The 24,417-nt window shown below is 37.1% G+C and overlaps 1 protein-coding gene across 1 annotated transcript in view; it reads left to right on the top strand.

Moving 5' to 3' along the window:
• Positions 1–24,417, top strand: part of vps13c (vacuolar protein sorting 13 homolog C) — a 608,306-nt gene that overhangs the window by 324,855 nt on the left and 259,034 nt on the right. The window contains exons 38-39 of the mRNA XM_051920790.1: positions 8,971–9,101; positions 10,176–10,332. Coding sequence (XP_051776750.1) covers positions 8,971–9,101; positions 10,176–10,332 — 288 coding nt within the window. The remainder of the gene's footprint in view (positions 1–8,970; positions 9,102–10,175; positions 10,333–24,417) is intronic.

Raw genomic sequence — 24,417 nt, 5'->3', positions numbered from 1 at the left:
CAGCCTGAGCCTGGAACAGGGGAGAGTCCCAAGTCTTTGGAAAACATCTTGCATCACCCCAGTCCCAAAGGTATCACGTCCTAGTGAGCTGAACGACCTCAGGCCAGTCGCTCTGACATCACATGTGATGAAGACCATAGAGCGGCTGCTGCTTCACCACCTGAGGACACAGGTCCGCCACACCCTTGACCCTCTGCAGTTCGCATACCAGGAAAAGGTGGGAGCGGAGGATGCCGTCATCTATATGCTACACCGATCCCTCTCCCACTTGGACAGAGGCAGTGGTACAGTAAGAATTATGTTTCTGGACTTCTCTAGCACCTTCAGCACCATCCAACCTCTGCTCCTTAGGGACAAGCTGACAGAGATGGGAGTAGATTCATACCTAGTGGCATGGATCGTGGACTATCTTACAGACAGACCTCAGTATGTGCGTCTCGGGAACTGCAGGTCTGACATTGTGGTCAGCAATACAGGAGCGACGTAGGGGACTGTACTTTCTCCGGTCCTGTTCAGCCTGTATACATCGGACTTCCAATACAACTCTGAGTCCTGCAACGTGCAAAAGTTCGCTGACGACACTGCTATCGTGGGCTGCATCAGGAGTGGACAAGATGAGGAGTATAGGAACCTAATCAAGGACTTTGTTAAGTGGTGCGACTCAAACCACCTACAACTGAACACCAGCAAAACCAAGGAACTGGTGGTGGATTTTAGGAGGACCAGGCCCCTCATGGACCCCATTATCATCAGAGGTGATTGTGTGCAGAGGGTGCAGACCTATAAATACCTGGGAGTGCAGCTGGATGGTAAATTGGACTGGACTGCCAATACTGATGCTCTGTGTAAGAAAGGACAGAGCCGACTATACTTCCTTAGAAGGCTGGCGTCCTTCAACATCTGCAATAAGATGTTGCAGATATCTATGAGATGGTTGTGGCGAGCGCCCTCTTCTATGCGGTGGTGTGCTGGGGAGGCAGCATAAAGAGGGACGCCTCACGCCTGGACAAACTGGTGAGGAAGGCAGGCTCTATTGTAGGCACGGAGCTGAACAATTTGAAATCCGTGGCAGAGTGACGGGCACTGAGCAGACTTCTGTCAATCATGGAGATTCCACTGAACAGTATCATCTCCAGACAGAAGAGCAGTTTCAGCGACAGACTGCTGTCACTGCCCTGCTCCACTGACAGACTGAGGAGATCGTTCCTCCCCCACACTATGCGACTCTTCAGTTCCACCCGAGGGGGTAAACGTTAATATTATACAAAGTTATTGTCTATCTGTTATACCTGCATTGTTATCACTCTTTAACATTGTTCTTTATCAGTATGCTGCTGCTGGAGTATGTGAATTTCCCCTTGGGATTAATAAAGCATCTATCTATCTATCGATCTATCTATCTACTGTATCTATCTATTGTTCGAACTCTGATTAAAACCAAAAAAAAGTTTTCAGACTCCCTGTGTAATGAAGTGCAGCTTGCTACTGTCATCTCTCATCTCATGCCACTCCTTCTCAGTGAGCATTGTCCTTTTCCTCTCAGCTCTGACTCCCGAGTGAGAGAAAATACCTCTTTTTACGCCATACCCATGGTCCATTACAGCTTCCCGGTAGCCTTTCTGCGAGGCAACCTACGACATTTGTTAGTGCCAGACTAATTACCATCTTTCCCATAATGCTATCATAAATTCTATAATTACTTGAATTATTTGATTCTCAAAACCGCTATACTTTTGTTATTCTGTAATTGTATTTGTGTGTTCTCTTCAAAGAGGATTTTCATGGTTTATCCTGCTAAAGATGCCAATATTATTAAAAAACAAAAAAGTTGTTCATTGAATGGGTGTGAAAGTATTTATGGCCTCCAATATAATAATAAGAAAATGTTACTTCATTAATATATCCCTTGTTTTGGACTCTCTTCAGCATTTAATTACAATAATTGTGAATTTCCCCTTGGGATTAACAAAGTATCTGTCTGTCTGTCTGTCTGTCTGTCTGTCTGTCTGTCTGTCTGTCTGTCTGTCTATCTATCTATCTATCTATCTATCTATCTATCTATCTTTAGATGCTTCGTGAGGAACATTTGAACCGATCTCTCTTTTGGGCACCTAAAAAAACAAAAATGATGTTTTATGATGGATTTTGTGCCATTTGTATTAATTCATCTCTGCTTTTCAATCTTCCCATATTTTTTTTGTTGAACAGTTTGTTTGTTTTTTTTTAAACTGCATGTTTTTCTCGCTCCTGGTACAAAGTAGCCCTACCCGTTGATTCTGTCAGAAAAAAAGATAAAAGTGAAAAAGTTTCAGTTATCTCGCAGAAGACACACGTTTTATTAATGACACATCATTATCTAAGTCTGTAACAACCTCCCAAATTGCCGATCATGATCCTCCAAAAAATGCCCTGAACAGTATAAGCCATCAGGTCGACCTGTCATCCAGCTTGAAGTGGAAAAGGTGTTTGAATTTAGATTTGATTTTACTCTTGATCCACATGACCGATCGCGCTGATTTTTTCAAAAAATGTGTTAAATGCTTGTATCAAAACATGTGCAAAGTATTGTGTAATTTGGTTTTATATTTTTAAAGTTATTAATATTTTTTAATTTTAACTGCTCCAGTTACTAATGGTCCACATTTAAATCTATAATAAATCGCGATTGAATTAATGGTGACGCTTAATAACCTTTAGTATTTGAAAAAGGGTGTTTTGATGTACCATCTTTCCTTTTTAAATCGTAATTATCTTCTTTTATCTGCTCAGAAAGCAAAAAAATACTTTCGGGAGCATTTGTGTCTTCTATTCTTAATTAAGCATATTTCGGAATAACTGATCAGTTTTTAACAGCTGGGTGTCGTTTATGTATAAGTACATAAATGTCTCTGAACGTCCTGATCGTTTTGATGGTCCGTGGTGAGCAGAAAACAATTCATTCAAGTAGCGACACTTCAGCAAAAACTCGCAAGTGATAATGCATGTTGAGATGGCTTTATGAGCGCTCATTTCCCGGTGGAGCGCCCCCTAGATGGTTCTATTTTTTTTTCTAGCGGTACTTAATCAAAAACTCGCAAGAGATAATACATGTTGGGACGTGTTTATAAAGCGCTCAGCGCCCGGTGTAGCACCCGCTAGATGGTTCAATTTTTTCCGTTACCGTTGTACTATACTGTACATAATTTTAATATTTAATCCGTTTTAGAATATTACGTGATATGTGTAATGAGTGGATATTTTTGCCTGTTGATTTTAAATGTCTCTTATTTTTACTGCTTTGTTTTACAGAAGCAATTTGTTTTTACATAATGGTCGTGCACGAATATTTTTTTTTATTTTATTTTAATAATAAATATAAGTCACTATATGAAATATAAACTGATAGTTTTGATATGCAGAGAAATGGATTTCAGGTATGAAGAGCCTTGCTTGGACATTGAGAAATGGAGCTTTTTCACCTATAAATAATATTCATTATATATATATATATAACAAACGTGATTTTTTCCGTTAGCATCTTATTAAATAAAGCTGGGCGTGTTAATCTTGCTATCCGGAAGTGAATGAAATGACCGCTGCTGCGAGTTTTCAAGCACACTGGATGAAGACCTGCAAAAACTTGGAAGCTTCACTGATCTTTGACGTCATATATAAGGTAAGATTATTCACGTTTTGTGCTTTCTGTACATTGCTTAAGTGTTTTTTTTTGGTACATATTTAACTTGTGCAAGTAATGTATTATATAATTAAGATACATTGTGATGTGAACTAATTAATCAATTAATTGTCCTTTCATTCTTTTACTTAACCTGCTTCCTATGGTCTCATTAATAACAGTGCACTGTTTAAAAATGCAGAAATATATGCATTTGAAGCATACAGTAAAGCTATAACAAAATCCAATACTAATCAATTTTTCCATCCAGCCACCTTCCTAACCGACTTATATAGAACAGGGGACAGCTGAAGCTTATGCCAGTTCTTCACAGGGTGAATGAACACACACAGGCACACTCTCTCTTCCTCACACACACACACACACACACACACACACACACACACACATCAGGGCCAGTTTAGTGTTACCCACCCACCTAACCTGCATGTGTTTAGACTGTGGGAGTAAATCCACATGAACATGGAGAGAACATGCAAACTCTGTGCAGGGCACTTGGGACATAAACCTTGGTCTCCTTGTTATGAGGCAGGAGCAGCACCACTGAGTCACTCTGCCATCTGATGATATTCATTATAGAAAAATGAATTCTCTAATTAAATAGCTTAGTGGTTCTGTGGAATTGCAGGTAATAAAGCCTTACAGAAAAGGCATATGAAAATATTTAAATAATTCAGTTAAATATGAAAAAGCTTCTGATATAAATCTTGAGCATAGAAACAAAAGTTTTTTTTTCTTTTTCTTTCTATAGTTAAACAAAATATGCATTTAATTTGAGGATTCTACTTAATTGTAATTCATGCTTTTCCACGTTAACATATTTTGTGCAGTTTCTTTAATCCTTCTGGATGGCATGATTGTTCAGGTCGGTGCCACAGTGGCAGTGCAGAGACCAGAATTCTCATCACAGGTCCTCCCTGCGTGGAGGCTGCATGTTCTCCTTGTGCTTCCCCAGGTGCTTCTCCCCCACAATCCAAAGACATGCAGGTTAGGTGTATTTGCCAATACTAGACTGGCCCTGGTGTGTGTGTGAACTGAATAGATGCTGTTCCTGCCTCTAGTCCTTGCTTGCTGGGATAGGCTCCTGCTACCTGCAACCTTGTCCTGATTTAGAAAGTGGATGGTTAAATGGATGGATGACATGATTGCTTTGTGAGAGTTACTGTATACAGCAATGGGGTCTGTCAAATTCAGATAAACAATCAATGAAGTAACCCACAAAAATACAAAATCTTAGTTAGACCTGAAGCCTTTCAATACAAAACAACTACTGAAAATGTAGTGAGTACAAACAACATAACAAGTATGTTAATGAGTTAACGTATTAGAATACAAACTTTAGTACTAGGGTGTTGTACCGTGTTAGCCATTATGAATGTAGAGAAAAGCCAAGCAAAATGACACCTTTTATTGGCTAACTAGAAAGATTACAATATGCAAGCTTTCGAGGCAACTCAGGCCCCTTCTTCAGGCAAGATGTAATGCTTGATTACATCTTGCCTGAAGAAGGGGCCTGAGTTGCCTCGAAAGCTTGCATATTGTAATACAAACTTTAAAAAGACAGGTTCATTCCGAACTAACAACATACGACTGTAAAATCATGAAATTCAGAGGTCAGACAATGTAACGATGATCCTCTGATTAGAGAGCATGCTGGCCTTGTAGAAGAGCAGGGCCAAGATGGGCTCATTCTGTACACTTTTTAACGGAAGAGAGAAATCGATCTTTAAACCAAATCACATTTTTTACAATGCATTAAGAAAAATGTTTAGATGTTACATTGTACAAGTTAAAATGACTGTGATTGTAAACTTGGATAAGCAGGTTCTGTAAATGAGTGGATGAACAAATAAAATAATTTAAATTTCACATATTCTTTAATTTGTCAGGAAATGGAAAGAACAGAAAATTAACAATATATCTAATTGATGTTTTCAGATACGGTATTCTTGTGGGAGACACAGCTTCAGAGTTTTGGGAACCACAATTTGCACAGGTTAGTAGAATCAACTCAGTATGGGTGTGGTGTCAATGGCAAAGAATAAAACACAAATTAGGGAATCGCCTTTGATTGCACACAAATAAATATATAATATTTAAGGAATGTAACAATTGCCTCTAATATATTATAAAACCATATATAAATTAATTTTGTGGCATTAGGCCTGTGTTATTGTATTAACAGCAATCAATATTTTAAACAATAATTTGAAATTGTTTTTTCTTTTGGCTTCTAGAAAGTAAACTATGGAGGAGAACTTCTTGGGTCAAAACCAAACAGTAACACAGACTGGAGAGAGAAATCTGTGATCAGCTGAGGAAAGAGATCTCCTGTGAGCAAACATCTAGCTCTCCATGTCAAGAGAATCATCTTCTGTACGAGAGCGAATCCCTCAAAGAAAGAGTGTGGAGGACAGTTAGAGACCCCCCTTCTACATCAGAAAAGCAGCACCCCCAGAAACAACACCATAAAGGGCAGTGTGATAATGGAGAAGTGCCACCACATCATGGCATCGGGCCCAATAGTACAAGAGACGGTGAAGAAAGCTTTAGGCAGCTGCCCTGAAGGAGGGGAGATGGCAGAGAAGTTTCAGATCACTCAGTCTGACAAGAATAAAATATGAAGGCAGAAAAACAAACGTGGAGTACTTCAGAATCACAAGCTGTCAACTGAATGTATGGATTTAACATTTGGTCAGAGTTTGTTACTGTTATTTTGAAAATGTTTATTTCACTGATTCATTATTGCATTTTGAATGAAATACTGTTTTGTTTAATAAAAAAACTACACTGACATTTATAGTTGTAATATTCTGTTCAATAAAAATATTTTTTCCTGAATTGTGTTTTTGTATTATTTTTTCTCTCTTATTCACTTTTTTGCATTTAAAACTATTTAGTCTTAGTCCCAGTGGCGTGCTACATACATAAAGCAGTCACACTGGTCGTGTGGTGGGGCCTTAGAGAGGAGCAGAAACAACTCGAGACACAAATCAGAATTGTGTTAGGCCACTGACACTTTACTGTTCGTTAATAAGAAAACCTTCATACCTTGTTAGCAATCAATCGTTATTGCTAGGATTCCTTATATTAATTTTTACTTTTTATAAAACTCACATTAAGTTACTAGGCCTTTGATTTCCTACTTTTCACATAAAACTACAATATTGTTAATCATTATTAATGTTTTTGTAGTGACCTAATCCTCCTGACAAATTTCTCTTTCCTGAAATTGCATCTTCCCGCAAGCCTCAGAGGGGAAGCAAAATTTACCTTTAGAACAAATTGAAATTACTTAAGCAACAACATTTTTAAAAAGCAGAAATACACCAATTCTGTCAAATCAGCTCTGTCTTTGTGAGACTTCAGGATGTTTGCAGGTGTGCCCTTCGATCACAAAAATGCACAAATACAACATAGAATTTACCAGCAAAACACACTGACTTTTAAAATTTGAAAGCCTCAGATCTCAGCTCATGTATCAGACATCAAGACCTGAACAACAATCCATCAGGATTAGAGCTCGGCCTAACAGTCCACCTCATCTTATCTTGGCAGTGAAGAGAAAAGGAAAGAAGGAGAGGATGCAGGAGTGACATTAATGATTCTGTATAAAATTTAAATATGTCTGTATAGTTTAAAAAATTCACATCTATCTGTTTATTAAAACGGTAGTGTATCCAGCATGAAGTATTATGGTGCTATAGCCTTTCAACAAACAATGTGCTAAAACCAGGAACCTACTAAGGTTAAGATTAATGGTCAAAACAAATATAAACAGAAAAATATTTTAAAAACAATCACCTTTTTGTGTGACAAAAGTGCCAGTTGTGTTACAAAATTACCCTTTTTTTGGCATGTTACTTAAAAGCCTGACTTGTGTTACAAAAAGGCCCTACAAGTTACAAATGTTCCCTGTACTGTGGTACAAATGTGCCTTAAAGTTACAAAATGTCCCTACTAGAGTTACAAATGTTCCCTGTAGGTTACAAATGGGCCATTTAGTAGTTACAAAAAGGCCCTAACATCTATCTATCTATCTATCTATCTATCTATCTATCTATCTAAGCCATAGGTATGTGTTCTAAATTTGTAAAGCTGTAATCCATAACTGACTGACAATGTGGTCTGAAGACTAGGTTTTGAACTGTTCACAACGAGGTAACTTAATTTGTCAGGGCAATTGACGAATGTCATTTACTTGTTTGTTTTTTTTATTTTTTAAATTACACCCCACAATAACTATTACTATTATTGCGGAAAAGTTTGAGTAAACTTATGTCATTTTAAGAAATTCCAAATTAAGTACTCAATGTGAAGTTTAAAGTGTAGCTTTAGCTCACTGCAAAGATAAAGTAACATAACATATTGTGACTTTCTACAACTGTCTGACTGCAGTACAGAGATGTCTAGGCCAGAGCCTATCTTGGCAGCATCAGATTCAAGGCAGGAAGCAACAAAACTAATGTACAGATGTTGGTTTAAGGCAGTGTTTCCCTAACTCAGTCCTGGTGAACCCTTGTGGCTGCAGGTTTTTGTTCCAACCGGATTCTTAATGATTGACAACACCTGATAGCACTGATCTCATTTAATTAGCTGTTTTTTTTTTTCTTTTATTCGACATTCAGAAAAGCACAGGAGCATGGTTTTTACATTTATAAGACATTTAGAAAAATTCTGCTTTTGCTGTAGATTTAAATGCTTAACTCTCTTTTGTTGATTTCATTATACTTTACCCTTTCCCTGTGCAGTTTTTCCCTCTTCATTGTATCTTAATAATGACAATTTAAAACGAGCAGATCAGACACCCAGGCAAACAACACTGAATAATCAAAGGCTGCAACTACTTTAGAGTTAGAAACACTAATTAGTAAATAATGGATCAATTAAACAATTAGAACACCTAGAAAAGTAGAATGAAAATCAAAATGAAAATACTGTTAAAAAGAAAAAAAAAACTATTCCTATATAACTGCTTGGTACATTTTAATATTTTTTTTTTTTTTAGCAAACTTAGTTTTCTAATTTCTATATTGTTCCCTAAACACAGAACTTGGGAAATATCATTTCACTTAATTAGACCAGGAGTTCAATTAAAAACAGAAGCTGGTTGGAACAAAAACCTGCAGCCACAGGGGTTCACCAGGACCGAGTTTGGAAAACACTGGTTTAAGGTGTCTCTTGCATAGTACACATAAATAGGTATAGCAATGACTGCCTCCACAACTATGTCTTTTTTGTGTGTTCATACTCTTCTTTTTTGTTTTGGTATTATTTTTTTTCCTCATACAAAGAAAATCAAGTTCTTCAGTCACAAAAAACTGTTGCTGCAGTGGCTAATGAAACAAGGAATGTTTTGATGAATGAAATCGCAAGTGGCACTGAAGACGTTGCCAATATTACCTTGAGTTTTGTGATTCAGGAGGTTTGTTCAATGTTATTTTTATTTCATTTTTTTAAGTAAATGTTTAGTTAAAATTACAACTGTATTTACTTAACATTTGCTGGAGTATTCTTGGGAACAGAGTGAATCTATTAACAGTTGAGTTGCTGCGTCACACCAACACAAAATCTTGGCTTGGTTACTGTGTGTAGTTTACATATTCTTCTCAATTCCACATTCATTGTCTTTTATCTCAGAGACACGTGCGTTTGTTTCTTGTGTTCTGCTTAGAATATGAGTATAAAAATGCACTTATGTTTACGCCAGTGTTCCTCCTCTGACTGGGAATCTTTATTTTATATTTTCTTTGTTCATTTTTAATTGTTTTGTTTGAATTAATTTTTTATGCTTATATTTTTGTTTATATTTTATTTTGTCTATATATCAATGACTTTGTTGTGTTTTTTGTGGGTGGTCCCCCAAGAGACGGGACCACTTCCTATCATTGCCAGCAACTGCCCTCAGCCCTATAAAGGCGAGAGTTTGCCACGGTTCCTGGCGCTTCATCTTAAATATGCTAAGGAGTGATGAGTGTTATGGTGTTCTATGTTTTTGTGATTTTTTTTTTATTTTATTTTTTAATTTTTTTTTTAATGTTTCTGGATTCCAATCCTTTTCTGCTCTGTTTTCTGACCATTCTTAGGATTCTGTATTAGGACTTTGTTGTTTTTGGAATTACTTTATGCAGGAGTTGAATGCCTTTTGTACTCCTCAGAACTTCACACTGTAGCAGAGATTTTTGTGTGAAATAAATCTTTTTTTTTTTAAAGATTCTGTGTGGCCCTCTGTATTACTTTCCATGGTTTATTGATTAGATTTCTCCCTCTAGTTGGCATTTTTGGAACTGTTCAGAACTTAACATGGTTGAGACTCTAAGGTGTCACAACAGTAGTCAGTTACAGTACTGCTGCAAATTTCTAAAGCATACAATTTCACAAGTGCATGGAAAATGTAGAGGTGTCAGTATTTATAGTGTTTTATATACAGTTTTAATGAAATAGTTACGAGCAATGTAACTATGAATTTCTTAACTACAGTTTTTATGTTTATGCTTAGGTGGTCCTTCAGTTTATAAAGGTTCTTGAAGAAAGGGAGTCTCCTTTTCTTATGTTACACATTTTACAGCTTGGGACAGAATTTACAACTGCAAGGCATACCATGAAGGCTGCTGCTTACTTAAAGAAAGTGAACATGGTGAACTATGAGTTCACAGGTAAGCAGTCACTATTCAAATTTTTTGAATTGCTTATCTTTTTAAATCCTTTGTACACACTGTCTGTGGTTATTAGCAAATTGTAACAATTGGATTTTATTTTTGTTTCATCCATATATTATTACATGTAACCAATTGGTTATAAAGTCACATTTTAAATGCTTTAAGGCACTTCCCACATTAACTGTTCCCATTGACTGATATCATTTTAGCTAAGGATAAAGTCAGTTTATAAAAATGTGCAAGTTACTGAAAATATTGTAGACAGTATTGTACTTTACATTTATTGTACTTTATTGTAGACAGTATTGTAATTACATACGTTTGTTTCTTCAGTTTACAATAATGAGGAGATTTCTTCGTGTATTTCAGAAGTATGGGGTATACTCCATTTTAGTTTATATTTAAATTCCTGATTTTCTTTCCTTAACTTTTTTTTACTTGCATATTGTTGACCTCAATGATAAATATTAAATAAAGTAACACTGAAATTTCTCTTCTTTATAATGGAGTATTTATGTATTTCTGCCTTTTTTGCTAATCCCTGAATATTTTCCTACTCTTAAGATTTTTCATAAATAACCATTTTTACATTCTCCACTCAAAGTAGATGTTTTGGTAGCTGAAATTTCCTTATTGTTTAAAGTCAAATCACATGTCAAACCACAATATCTGCTGGTTTCCAAATTATATGTCCATTAGTTGGTGATTTAAGAATTGGAGTTGTAGCACTCAGATGAAGGGAAATTCCTTGAATACAAGAAAAGGTTTGGGGCAGCCACCCATATACCTGAATAAGGCTGCAAAGAATTGAAAATTGGTAGTACAGTTGTGCACAGGTTGAGTCCAAAACAGAACTGAGTTCACAAGCAGAAGTTGTGGAATTACCTTCTTTTGTTCCTTTTAGCTGCCTGTCATGCCCACGTGTACATGTATGTATATGTGTATATAATGTATGTGTGTGTGTGTGTTTTTATATATGCAGTACTGTGCAAAAGTTTTAGGCAGGTGTGAAAAAATGCTGTAAACAAAGAATGCTTTCAGAAATATAAATAATGATTGTTTATTGTTATCAATTTACAAAATGCAAAGTGAGCAAACAAAAGAAAAATCTAAATCAAATCAATATTTGGTGTTACTACCTTTTGCCTTCAAACCAGCATCAATTCTTATAGGTACACTTGCACAAAGTCAGGGATTTTGTAGGATTATAGTCAAGTGTATGATCAACCAATTATACCAAACAGGTGCTAATGATCATCAGTGTCACGTGTAGGTTGAAACACAGTCATTAACTGAAACAGAAACAGCTGTGTAGGAGGCTTAAAACTGGGTGAGGAACAGCCAAACTCTGTTACCAAGGTGAGGTTGTGGAAGACAGTTTCATGTCATGGCAAGATTGAGCACAGCAACAAGACACAAGGTAGTTATACTCCATCAGTATGGTCTCTCCCAGACAAAGATTTTAAAGCAGACTGGGGTTTCAAGATGTGCTGTTCAAGCTTTTTTGAAGAAGCACAAAGAAACGGGCAACGCTGAGGATCGTAGACGCAGTGGTCGGCCAAGGAAACTTAGTGCAGCAGATGAAAGACACATCAAGCTTATTACCCTTCGAAATCGGAAGATGTCCAGCAGTGCCATCAGCTCAGAACTGGCAGAAACCAGTGGGACCCAGGTACACCTATCTACTGTCTGGAGAAGTCTGGCCAGAAGTGGTCTTCATGGAAGAGTTGCAGCCAAAAAACCTCCGACGTGGAAACAAGGCCAAGTGACTCAAGTATGCACGAAAACATAGGAACGGGGGTGCAGAAAAAAGGCAGCAGGTGCTCTGGACCGATGAGTCAAAATTTGGCTGTAGCAGAAGGCAGTTTGTTCGTCAAAGGGCTGAAGAGCGGTACAACAATGAGTGTCTGCAGGCAACAGTGAAGCATGGTGGAGGTTCCTTGAACGTTTCGGGCTGCATTTCTGCAAATGAAGTTGGAGATTTGGTCAGGATTAATGGTGTTCTCAATGCTGAGAAATACAGGCAGATACTTATCCATCATGCAATACCATCAGGGAGGCGTATGATTGGCCCCAAATTTATTCTGCAGCAGGATAAGGACCCCAAACATACAGCCAAAGTCATTAAGAACTATCTTCAGCGAAAAGAAGAAGTAGTCCTGGAAGTGATGGTATGGCCCCCACAGTGCCCTGATCTCAACATCGAGTGTGTCTGGGATTACATGAAGAGACAGAAGGATGTGAGGAAGCCTACATCCACAGAAGATCTGTGGTTAGTTCTCCAAGATGTTTGGAACAACCTACCAGCCGAGTTCCTTCAAAAACTGTGTGCAAGTATACCTAGAAGAATTGATGCTGTTTTGAAGGCAAAGGGTGGTCACACCAAATATTGATTTGATTTAGATTTCTCTTTTGTTCATTCACTGCATTTTGTTGATTGATGAAAATAAATAATTAACACTTCCATTTTTGAAAGCATTCTTTCTTTGCAGCACTTTTTCACACCTGCCTAAAACTTTTGCACAGTACTGTATGTATGTGTATATATATATATATATATATATATATATATATATGTATATATGTGTATATATGTATATATATGTATATACAGTGAAACCTCGGTTCACGACCATAATTCATTCCAAAACTCTGGTCGTAAACCGATTTGGTCGTGAACCGAAGCAATTTCCCCCATAGGATTGTTTGTAAATGCAATTAATCCGTTCCAGACCATACAAACTGTATGTAAATATATATTTAATTAACTTATAAATATATAAGTTGTTAAGCACAAATATAGTTAATTAAACCATACAATGCACAGCGTAATAGTAAACTAAATGTAAAAACATTGAATAATTGAGAAAACCTTGAACAACAGAGAAAACTAACACTGCAATAGTTCACGCTATAGCGCTACCAACCGCTGGCTAAAAACACTTTTTGTTTAAGTGAGTTTTAAGCACAGGGAAAAAAATGAACATTTGAAAAAATCCGTTAATTAATAAACCACCAGAAAAGTAACATTGCAACAATGCATGCTACGAACCGATTGCTGTAAACAGAAGTGAAAACAAAATCAAGCCCAGTGCATTTTTTAACTGCCTTCCTATCTTATGCATCCAGCTCTCTCTTTCGTGCTGCCTGTGTGTGTGCGTCTGTCTCTCTCTCGCGCTGCCTGTGTGTGCGCGTCTGTCTCTCTCTCGTGCTGCCTGTGTGTGCGCGCGTCTCTCTTTCTCGTGCTGCCTGTGTGTGTGCGCGTCTCTCTCGCGCTGCCTGTGTGTGTGCGCATCTCTCTCTCTCTCTCTCTCTCTCTCTCTCTCTCTCTCTCTCTCTCTCTCTCTCTCTCTCTCTCTCTATATATATATATATATATATATATATATATATATATATACACTAGCAAAATACCTAGCGGAGAAGTAGTGTGTTAAAGAAGTTATGAAAAAGAAAAGGAAACATTTTAAAAATAACGTAACATGATTGTCAATGTAATTGTCGTAGGCTTATTTTAGTATTGAGAGTGAATTTCATGATTGTAAAGTCTTAAATTTAATAATTTATATTTATATGAAATGTGCTTCTTATATATTACTTCATATTCTCATATGATAATGATGTTAATGTTGTTTATATTGATTTCTATGTTATTGTAAGTGCATCTATGTGTGTATGTATGTAAGTATGTATGTATGTGTGTGTGTATATATATATATATATATATATATATATATATATATATATATATATATATATAAAAAATATATGTGTATATGTATATATAATATATCTGTATATGTGTGTATATGTGTGTGTGTGTATGTGTATATGTATATATATATGACAGCAACACTCATAACAATAACACAATTACATTGACAATCATGTTACGTTATTTTTAAAATGTTTCCTTTCCTTTTTCATAACCTCTTTAACACACTACTTCTCCGCTGCAAAGCGCGGGTATTTTGCTAGTATATATATATATATATATATATATATATATATATATATATATATATATATATATATATACACTAGCAAAATACCTAGCGGAGAAGTAGTGTGTTAAAGAAGTTATGAAAAAGAAAAGGAAACATTTTAAAAATAACGTAACATGATTGTCAATGTAATTGTCGTAGGCTTATTTTAGTATTGAGAGTGAATTTCATGATTGTAAAGTCTTAAATTTATAATTATAAATGTTGTGTATGAGAAATGCACATTTTTAGGATGTAAGGATCTCTTTGTAAATGACGTTTGCAGTTCTGTCCTCGGGCTGTAAAATGACCAAGGTGTCTGCTGAGCTTACTCTTGAGCATGCAACGTACAGTTGGCCATGTAAGAAGCAATCTTTTGTCAAGTCAATCAATACCTTTTTTAGCATGAAATGTCCCTCGACAATTTGGTTAGCACCAAATGACGTCATTTGAAATGTGGTGTTGTATTTGCGGATGTTCAAGAAATGCTCACTTTCAGCATGTTCACCACTTAAAAGTGCATGAAAAAGGTGCGGAAGGTTACGTAAAGTACTGAGGCAGACTTTGCCACCGTTGCAGCACAAACTGGGACACTCGCATTTCCACTTGTGAGCTTTACAGTATTCACAGACAACATCCATTGAACCAATCTGTTTTGTCATTTTCATAATCTACGTGTGGATCTTAGGCAAATCCACAATCTGCTTTGTTGAGGGCAACCTTTTTTTCCTAATAAGCCAATTGTAATTATTCGGATCGTACCTACGAACAGAAGCTGTGTTAACATGAGGATGCGATTTGGAATATTTAGAAACGGCATCTCTATGAACTTGTGGATTTGCCGGAGAGTATTTAGGAGCAGCCTGACAAACTTGCTTCCATCTAGGTTCATCTGAAAATCTACCACAAAGTCTTTTACATCATGTTTGTTTTGTTTTGTCACTTTTATGAGTGTTGCTGTCATCAAGGATTTGATTATCATTATTTCTTTCAATCAGGTATGTATTTGGAGGACGTGTTGTGTTCAAGTTACATTCCGCATTTGTCAACCATTGTAAAGATACAACAGGTTTCATTGATAACTTTGTGCCCACGTTGTCAGAGTTGAAACATTCATAAAAATCGAAGTGTCCACTACCCAAATTGCTACTCGTGAATCTAAGATGTTTAACAGGCATTCCCGGTTGTCCAAATGTGTAAAATATTTCCTCATTTCTATACACTTGAAAACAACAATGAAACAATTCCATGGCAGTTATCAGTTCACATGCAGAACCATAGGTTGAGAGCTTAAGCATTTCACTGCTATAGTGGTCCTGTGTAGTATAATTGTCTCCTGTACTGTCATCAGTCCACACCTTGAACCTCTCCCAGTCATTCAGTACATAAGAAATACCGTATTTTTCGCACCATAAGACGCACTTTTTTTTCCCCAAAAGAAGGTTGGAAATGTCTGTGCGTCTTATGGAGCAAATATTGCGTCACAGACCATGATGTGTATTACCTGACAAAAGTCGACATCCAGGGGTAGAGGGCGACAAAACTCACTGTTACGTTACAGGCATTCCCTCTGTGCTTGGAGGATTGTTAGACTCATTGACTCGGCATCTTATCCTTGTGTGTGCGTGAGTTGCGAAATGTAAACAAATATAAACAAAGGCAAGATAGCATCTACATCTCATGAGGGAGCAAAGCGAGTGCAGAAAACAAAATACTCAGCAGATGACACATTTTCACTGAGTCGGACTCTGGACTCGACAGATTACCAGCCGCTGGACTACTTCAGGCTGTTCTTTCCTGAAGCTGCCTTTCGGCTACTGTCAGACGAGACAAACAGGTATGCAGAGCAATTTTTTGAATCGAGGGCTGTGCTTGCACCGCATTCTCATTTTTCAAACTGGAAACCCACAACAAAACACGAGATGAAGGGCTTTGTGGCATTACAAATATAGATGGGACTAGACTGGCGATATAACTTCAGGGAGCATTGGTCCAAACGTGCTTTGTCCCCTGGTGGCTTTGGACAGGTTATGTCGCGTGATGATAGGTTCGTGATGCTGCAAAGTGATTGTGAGCAACTGAGCTTAATAAATTCTGACACTAGCGATGAGGAGTTCTTGGGGTTTCCATAAAACTAGAAGAGTGCTTGAACCTTAAAGTCTCTCCTTATTTGTTAATGACAGTGATGATGTTTCTTAATACCGCTGTTGAATTTACATGGTTGAAATATTATTCTACTATATTTTATTAAACATATTAGTGCACCGTTTGGTTCAGAATATTTTTTTTCTTGTTTTCCTCCTCTAAACCTAGGTGCGTCTAATGGTCAGGTGCGTCTTATGGTGCAAAAAATACGGTAATGTCTCTGCAGATTTCAAGGCTGAGACTGATATGGCCATGCAATAAGTATGAGTGAGAATGGAAGAGGCAGGTGCACTCTTGAGGCATAGAAACCACTGGGTATGGGTCGAAATTGTAATCGACGGTGATCACCGGAATAGACATGTTATTCGGGGTAAACTTGCACCTGTTGTGAAAGAAAGTACGAAGGGAGGCGAGAAACGGTGGAGCAGGGAATGAAAAGCAGAAGTCCGTACCAGGAAGACATACGTGAGCAAGTATGGAAGCCCAACAATGACAGCCTTGAAGCGGTGAAGTAAAAGAAAAGGCAACAGTCACAAGGATGGAGAAATGAGGAAGTAAAGAAACCCAACAATGTCAGCCTTGAAGCGGCGGAGTAAACGAAAAGACAGGAGTCACCAGCAGGAAGACATGAGGGAAGGTGAACAATAACAGCCTTGAAACGGTGGAGTAAAGAAGAATGGAAAAGTAAGCACGATTAACAGCTGAAACAAGTAAGGAGGCGAGTGAGGAGGCACTTGAGTACTGGATGTCGTTAATGTATATAGGCAGGGAGCCAACCACGTTTTAGGTGCACAGTCAGAGTCCATGCAGAAAAAGGAAGGGGGACTGGGGGTGGCCCTTGTGCATCTCTGTTGTGAAATAAATCATCTGTTAACGGAAATAGGGAATGAAACCGCCAAAAGGAGAGGTCAGTTCCGAAAGTTCCTTATGGCATAATGGTGAGAACCGCCAAAAAGAAGATGTTATTATCAAAAGTTTGTTACAGGGCATGGCACGAAATGAAACACACTTAATATTTGTAAGTACAGTGTAAAGGATGAGCATGGGAAATTTGGGCTTCCTATGTATATTGGAAGTCGCAGAAGTAGTGAGGTGGGGTTTCCCCTATCTATATATACAGTTAAGAGGGTGCACCCGTTTGCCCCCTTGGGTGCTGCAATAGGACATGAAACATACCTAACTTTTGTAAGTACACTGCAAGGAATGAGCACGTGAAATTTCAGCTTCCCACCTATATGGAAAGTGGGAGAATTAGTGATGAGTCAGTGAGGGCTTTGCCTTTTATATGTATAGATATGTATGTATGTATATAACAACAACAACATTTATTTATGTAGCACATTTTCATACAAATGATGTAGATCAAAGTGCTTTACATGATGAAGAAAGAGAAAAAAGACAAAGAAGAAAATAGAATTAGGGAACATCAATTAAAATAGAATAAATATAAGGTCTAATGGCCAGGGAGGACAGAAAAAACAAAAAAAAAAATCCAGATGGCTGGAGAAAGTTTAAAAAAAAAAAAAAAAAAAATTTGCATAGGTTCCTAAGCCACGAGACCGTCCAGCCCCCTCTAGGCATTCTGCCTAACATAAATGACCTCACAATCAGTCCTCTTTGTATTCAGGGTTCACATGGAAGAACTTGATGATGACGGTCATGTGGACTTCTGGCCTTTAATCCATCAATGTAGGGACATCACAGTGCTGTGATCAGGTGGTGGTGATGGCACAGATCGCCACCACAGAAAACCGGAAAAAGAACAGAAGAGAAAGTAAGGGTTAGTATGGATTACGGAGGCACCAGGAATGATATTGATAATTAAATGCATATACAGAGTATCAGGATTAATCTAAAATGAGGCTATGAGAAAGCCATGTTAAAATAATGGGAGTTTTTAGCAGTTTTTTTAAAGTGCTCCACCGTATTAGCCTGGTGAATTCCTATTGGCAAGCTGTTCCAGATTTTAGGTGCATAACAGCAGAAGGCTGCCTCACCACTTCTTTTAAGTTTAGCTCTCGGAATAATAAGCAGGCATTCATTTGAAGATCTAAGGTTACAGTTTGGAGTGCAAGGTGAAAGACATTATGAAATATAGGATGGAGCGAGATTATTTAAGGCTTTATAAACCATAAGCAGTATTTTAAAATCAATTCTAAATGACACAGGTAACCAATGTAGTGACATCAGAACTGAAGAGAAGTGCTCGGATTTTCTTTTCCTAGTAAAGATTGTAGCAGTTGCATTCTGCACTAATTTCAATCAATTGATGTCTTTTTTGGGTAGTCCTGAGAGGAGTGCGTTACAGTAATCTAGCTGACTGAAAACAAAAGCATGAACTAATTTCTCAGCATCCTGCAGTGTTATGAGAGGTCTAACTTTTGCTATATTTCTTAAGTGAAAAAATGCTGTTCTAGTAATCTGATATATATGTTATATAAAATTCAGGTCAGAGTCAATAGTTACCCCTAAATTCTCTACCTCCATCTTGACATTTAATCCTAATGCATCAAGTTTATTTCTAATAACCTAATTACAGTAATCCCTCCTCCATCGCGGGGGTTGCGTTCCAGACCCCCTCGTGAAAGGTGAAAATCCGCGAAGTAGAAACCATATGTTTATATGGTTATTTTTATATTGTCATGCTTGGGTCACAGATTTGCACAGAAACACATGAGGTTGTAGAGAGACAGGAATGTTATTCAAACACTGCAAACAAACATTTGTCTCTTTTTCAAAAGTTTAAACTGTGCTCCATGACAAGACAGAGATGACAGTTCAGTCTCACAATTAAAAGAATGCAAACATATCTTCTTCTTCAAAGGAGTGCGCATCAGAGAGAGAGAGAGAGAGAGAAAAAAAAAGCAAGCAGTCAAAAATCAATAGGGCTGTTTGGCTTTTAAGTATGCAAAGCACCGCTGGACAAAGTAGCTGCAAGGAAGGGAGCAAGCATTTTTTAGAGGAGCGACCGTACCCTCTAGTCCAGTATGCGAACAGCCCCTCTGCTCACAGCCCCTCTGTCAGGAGCTGAGAATGTCAGAGCGAGAGAGAGCGAGCGCGATATATACGTGCTGTTTGATCTTTTAAGTATGCGAAGAACCATGCAGGAAGCATATCTCTTGCAAAGCAGCCACATGTAAGCCCAGCAAAGAAGGGAGCACTGTGAAGATAATCTTTCAGCGTTTTTTGAGGAGTGGCCGTGTCCTCTAGGGGTGCGAACAGCCCCCGTGCTCACAATATATTTGAGGAGTTTTATTTAATACATAATACGCGCTGTGGTTGGGTAGCTTCTCAGCCATCTGCCAATAGCGTCCCTTGTATGAAATCAACTGGGCAAACCAACTGAGGAAGCGTGTGCCAGAAATTAAAAGACCCATTGTCCGCAGAAATCTGCGAACCAGCAAAAAATCCATGATATTTATTTAAATATGCTTACATATAAAATCCACGATAGAGTGAAGCCGCGAAAGTCAAAGATATATATATTGGTTGATATACATTGGTTTAGATATATATATTGGTTTAAATAGATTGGTTTAAATATATACATCAGTTCAGATACATCCGTTCAGATATATATATTGGTTCAGATAGATCCGTTCAAATATATACATTGGTTGGTGTTTACGGGCAGGCACAACGTGGCCACCCATGTTTAGCATCTCCCTTTCACTTCATCATTGCTTCAACACTGTTGTAATTATTGTGCATATTTTATGCAAGTAGCATATGCCTGTCTGTCGCGTTTTGTTTCGTAAGCCCTCTTGGTTGGGGGTCCTCGATTTCAAAGCACTTTTTTTCCTTTCATTATTTAAAACACTTGCACAGATACCCGCCTCTTCGCCCAGCTCCGTCCCGCCCCGGCTCATTGTACCCGCCTCACTCGCTCCCTCTTGTCCCTCCCATGACAGATTCTTCTCAAAAGCCGAGTTACCGGAAAGCATTGATCGCAACCGCAATATGTACCATTTTTTCACCTCATGAGACGCTGGTTTTTCAGTGACTGAAAGCCGCACGGTGATATCTGTTATTCCGCATTGGCAGCATTTCATTAAAGGGCGATATGCTTCAGCAAGGAACTTAGTCCCATTTGCTGAAAGGATGTTATGGAGGAAAACACTGGAGTTGCTTTGTTTCTTTAAAATGTTGATCAGGGATCAAAATGACCAGAATATTCCTGCTTCACAAATAACTGACGTTTAACTGTGTTTATAGTAAAACTGACAAAACGACACACGTGCACACGTACACATGCATGTACACGCACGCGCACACACTTAAACTCACAAATCGTGGGTCCCACATACTACTGATTAAGTGTATGTGTCAGGGGCAATCATCAAGTGACACTGGTTTATCATTAACCGAAAGCCGCCCGGTGATTTCTGTTATTCCGTATTGGCAGCATTTCATTAAAGGGCGATCTGTTTCAGCAGGGACATTAGTCCTGTTTGCTGAAAGGATGTTATGGAGGAAAACACTGCAGTAGCGCTGTTTCTTCTGAATGTTTATCAGTGATTAGGGATCAGAATGATCAGAATATTCCTGCTTCACAAATAACTGATGTCTGTTTTTATTGTAAAACTGACAAAACCACACACACGCACGTACACACACAACACACACACACACTCAAAGTCACAAATCGTAGGTCACACACTACTGATTAAGTGTATCTGTCACGGGCGATCATTTTTTTCACCCCATAAAACATTAGTTCGTCAAAGATAGAAAGCAGCGCGGTGATTTCTATTATACCTTATTGGCAGCATTTCATTTAATATAATGATATAAAAAATCATATAAAATGGTATAGAATCTGCGTCGTAGACTTATTTTTTGTCATATTTCTTCAAAGAAGTCTTTAATTAGTTTGCTTAAAAAAAATCTTACGCCACACCTGTGAACCGTTGAAAATCGCTGATCTTAATCAATCAATATATATTTGAACCGGTGCTCTAAAATATCTGTGCCTCGTAGAATTCAGTGTCCCTTCTCTTAGGTGCACTGAGATGTGATTGCTGCGGAACTCCTCTTGTTCGCGTGCCTTTGTGCGCCGCTTGTCTTTTGTTTTAATGCATGCTCTGTGCAAAATGTTGTCATATCTTGTTATTAAACATGCACGCGCAGCGATGTCCTGATGTCTGCGTTCTAAGGCTGCAAGTATATTAAACGCTATTGACGTTTTACCAAGGTGCTCTGTGATTGACGGCAGACAGTAAACTTTGTTAAAATGATATCGAAAAATACCAGTCGTCAGTTGTATTTTCAGTCGTTTTGGCGTGTTTACTGTTCTGTTACCAAAAAATTCTTCAACGGGGCTCATCAACAAAGAAACATGGATAGTAAGATTTAGTAAAATATCAGTAATAATAATACATTGCTCGACACCCAGTAACACTTTACAGACATTTAAAAGACTGCTCGTTAAAATAAATGTAGCAATCCATAGTCATGCTATAAGTGATAGCTTGCTCTTAAACATTTGCACAGGTGGTTTTTCCTGGGGATAAAAAAGGAAAAAAAAATCCATGGGAAAGGCTTTGTTGTTGAACTCAAATTTCACCTCCGCCATGTGAGTCATTAAAACTATTGGAATGAAAACGCATGTCTCATCCACATGGTCGGGACGCTCATTTCCATGGCTGCTGCAGAGCCGTAAAATGTGTGTCCTCTGACTGCTGATTAAAAATGAACACTAGAGAGGTAAAATTATGCAAAATTGATTTTAAAAGGTCGTAGGTATAGTTTTATATATAATCTTCTCCACTATGTGTCTGTATCCTATCCCCTACAGGGAACACTCATTTCCATGGCTGGAGCAGATCCGCTTGTGTGCGCCCTGTCTGCTGCTTTCAAAATGAACCCTGGATAAGTAATATTATCTGAAATCCATGGTAAAAGATTGATGAAAGTCTTCTACATCACTTTCAAGTCTACTATGTCACATTGTCCTCTCCACTCAAAGGAACACTCACTTCTACAGCTGAGCTTTTGCCTCAGAGTTGTGAGCCCCAACTGTTGCTTGCAGAATTAACATTAGACAGCTCAAATTGTTATTGGATTGGCTATTTTTTTCATTATATATTAATTTATTTATTCATTCAGCCTCTGTTAAAAAAAAGCACATTTTCCCTTAGAGGACAAATAGAATTCTATCTATCTATCTATCTATCTATCTATCTATCTATCTATCTATCTATCTATCTATCTATCTATCTATCTATCTATCTATCTATCTATGAGATTTTGAAACATTCATATTATTTGTCAAATGAGGTACCAAATATCCACTGATACACATTTGTATGACAAGTCAATTAAAGAGTCCGACAAACAGCAACTGAGATATTGAAACATTTTATTGAATCTGTTCTGACAGTTATAGTCTTTTAATTAAAATAATGATTATAATTATCAGAAAACGTAGCCATTTTAATGTCAGCATAAAACCAGGCCAGTAACATCTTTGTGAAATAATATCAGCAGTTTTATAAATTCCAGAATGTACACCGATAGCACTGGCAAGAACTTCCTTACAAGTATCCTTTGTCTCCTAAACTCAACAAATAACTTTCATATTCCTCCTGTTGCCCTGCTAGTCTTTTTGACAATAGTAAAGGTCATCCCCTTGAAAAAATTATATTCACGCACCAATTAATAATATGGTTATAATGTAAAACACTTCAAACAAACCTGCAAAATGTACATTTTCTTTGTTTAAGTTGACTTCTTCAATGGATCTAACACTTACAACATGGGGCACCACAACACACATACACAAATATCTTTCAGTATTTTTAAAAATAGCCTTGAAAATTGTTAGTATCTGTTCTCTATCCAAGCCACCCATTTACAAAAGAGATTTACAGGCTTGGGCCAAAAGATAAAAAATTAGACGGAAAGAAATGCCAGTCTAGTGCTTGCCACACTGACACTCGCTCATACTACTACAGTTTAAAAGTGCCACCCAACCTGATGCCAACTCTTTCAGATGGGTAGTGAAACCTGGAAAATGTATTAATTGGTACAGGAAAAAAGTTTAAAGACTTATTCTGACAGTGACCAAGTTGGGGATTGTTGATCTGTGAAGTGGCAGTAAAAATAAAGAAATATTTTAAAAATCTGATTACAAAATATATCAAGAAACATCAAAAGGTATATAATGATTAATTTATGAAAACTCCATAGAATAGTTTCTAATACATGTTTTTCTTTCAACAGTCATGCTAATGTCAGAATTTGTGTGTTTTATTACCTATACTTTGTGCACATATTGAAGCTGTTTTATGGAAAACGCAAGCACATGAGTAAATAATTGTCAGCGGTTACAATTTAAATGTATATTTGCAGTATATACTGTATCATGAAATGCCAAATTAGAAATGAGAAGATGATGAAAAGTTATTTTTGCTCAATATACTTTAAACAAACTGATCACAAAATTTCCTAATTAGTTTGACTTTGTTGGTACCCTAGAGTGGCACATATCTTGGAAGAAGTCCTATCAGGTTTATTTGAATTTTAAAAAACCTAAATAATAATAATAATAATATCTTACATTTATATAGCACTAGCAAAATACCCGCGCTTCGCAGCGGAGAAGTAGTGTGTTAAAGAGGTTATGAAAAAGTAAAGGAAACATTTTAAAAATAACGTAACATGATTGTCAATTTAATTGTGTTGTCATTGTTATGAGTGTTGCTGTCATATACGTATATACATACATATACACATATATTATATATATATATATATATATATGTATTATATATTTATATGTACACACATATTATATATATATATACACATATTATATAATAATAATAAATAATAATTCATTACATTTATATATATACACACACATATATATATATATATATATATATATATATATATATATATATATATATTATATATAATATATGCGTATATATATATATACATATATGCG

Source organism: Erpetoichthys calabaricus, chromosome 17 (genome assembly GCF_900747795.2).
Source record: "Erpetoichthys calabaricus chromosome 17, fErpCal1.3, whole genome shotgun sequence".
NCBI classification, from domain to species: Eukaryota; Metazoa; Chordata; class Cladistia; order Polypteriformes; family Polypteridae; genus Erpetoichthys; species Erpetoichthys calabaricus.
Note: the sequence above shows the minus strand (reverse complement) of the source record. Positions and strands in the feature narration are given on the sequence as shown.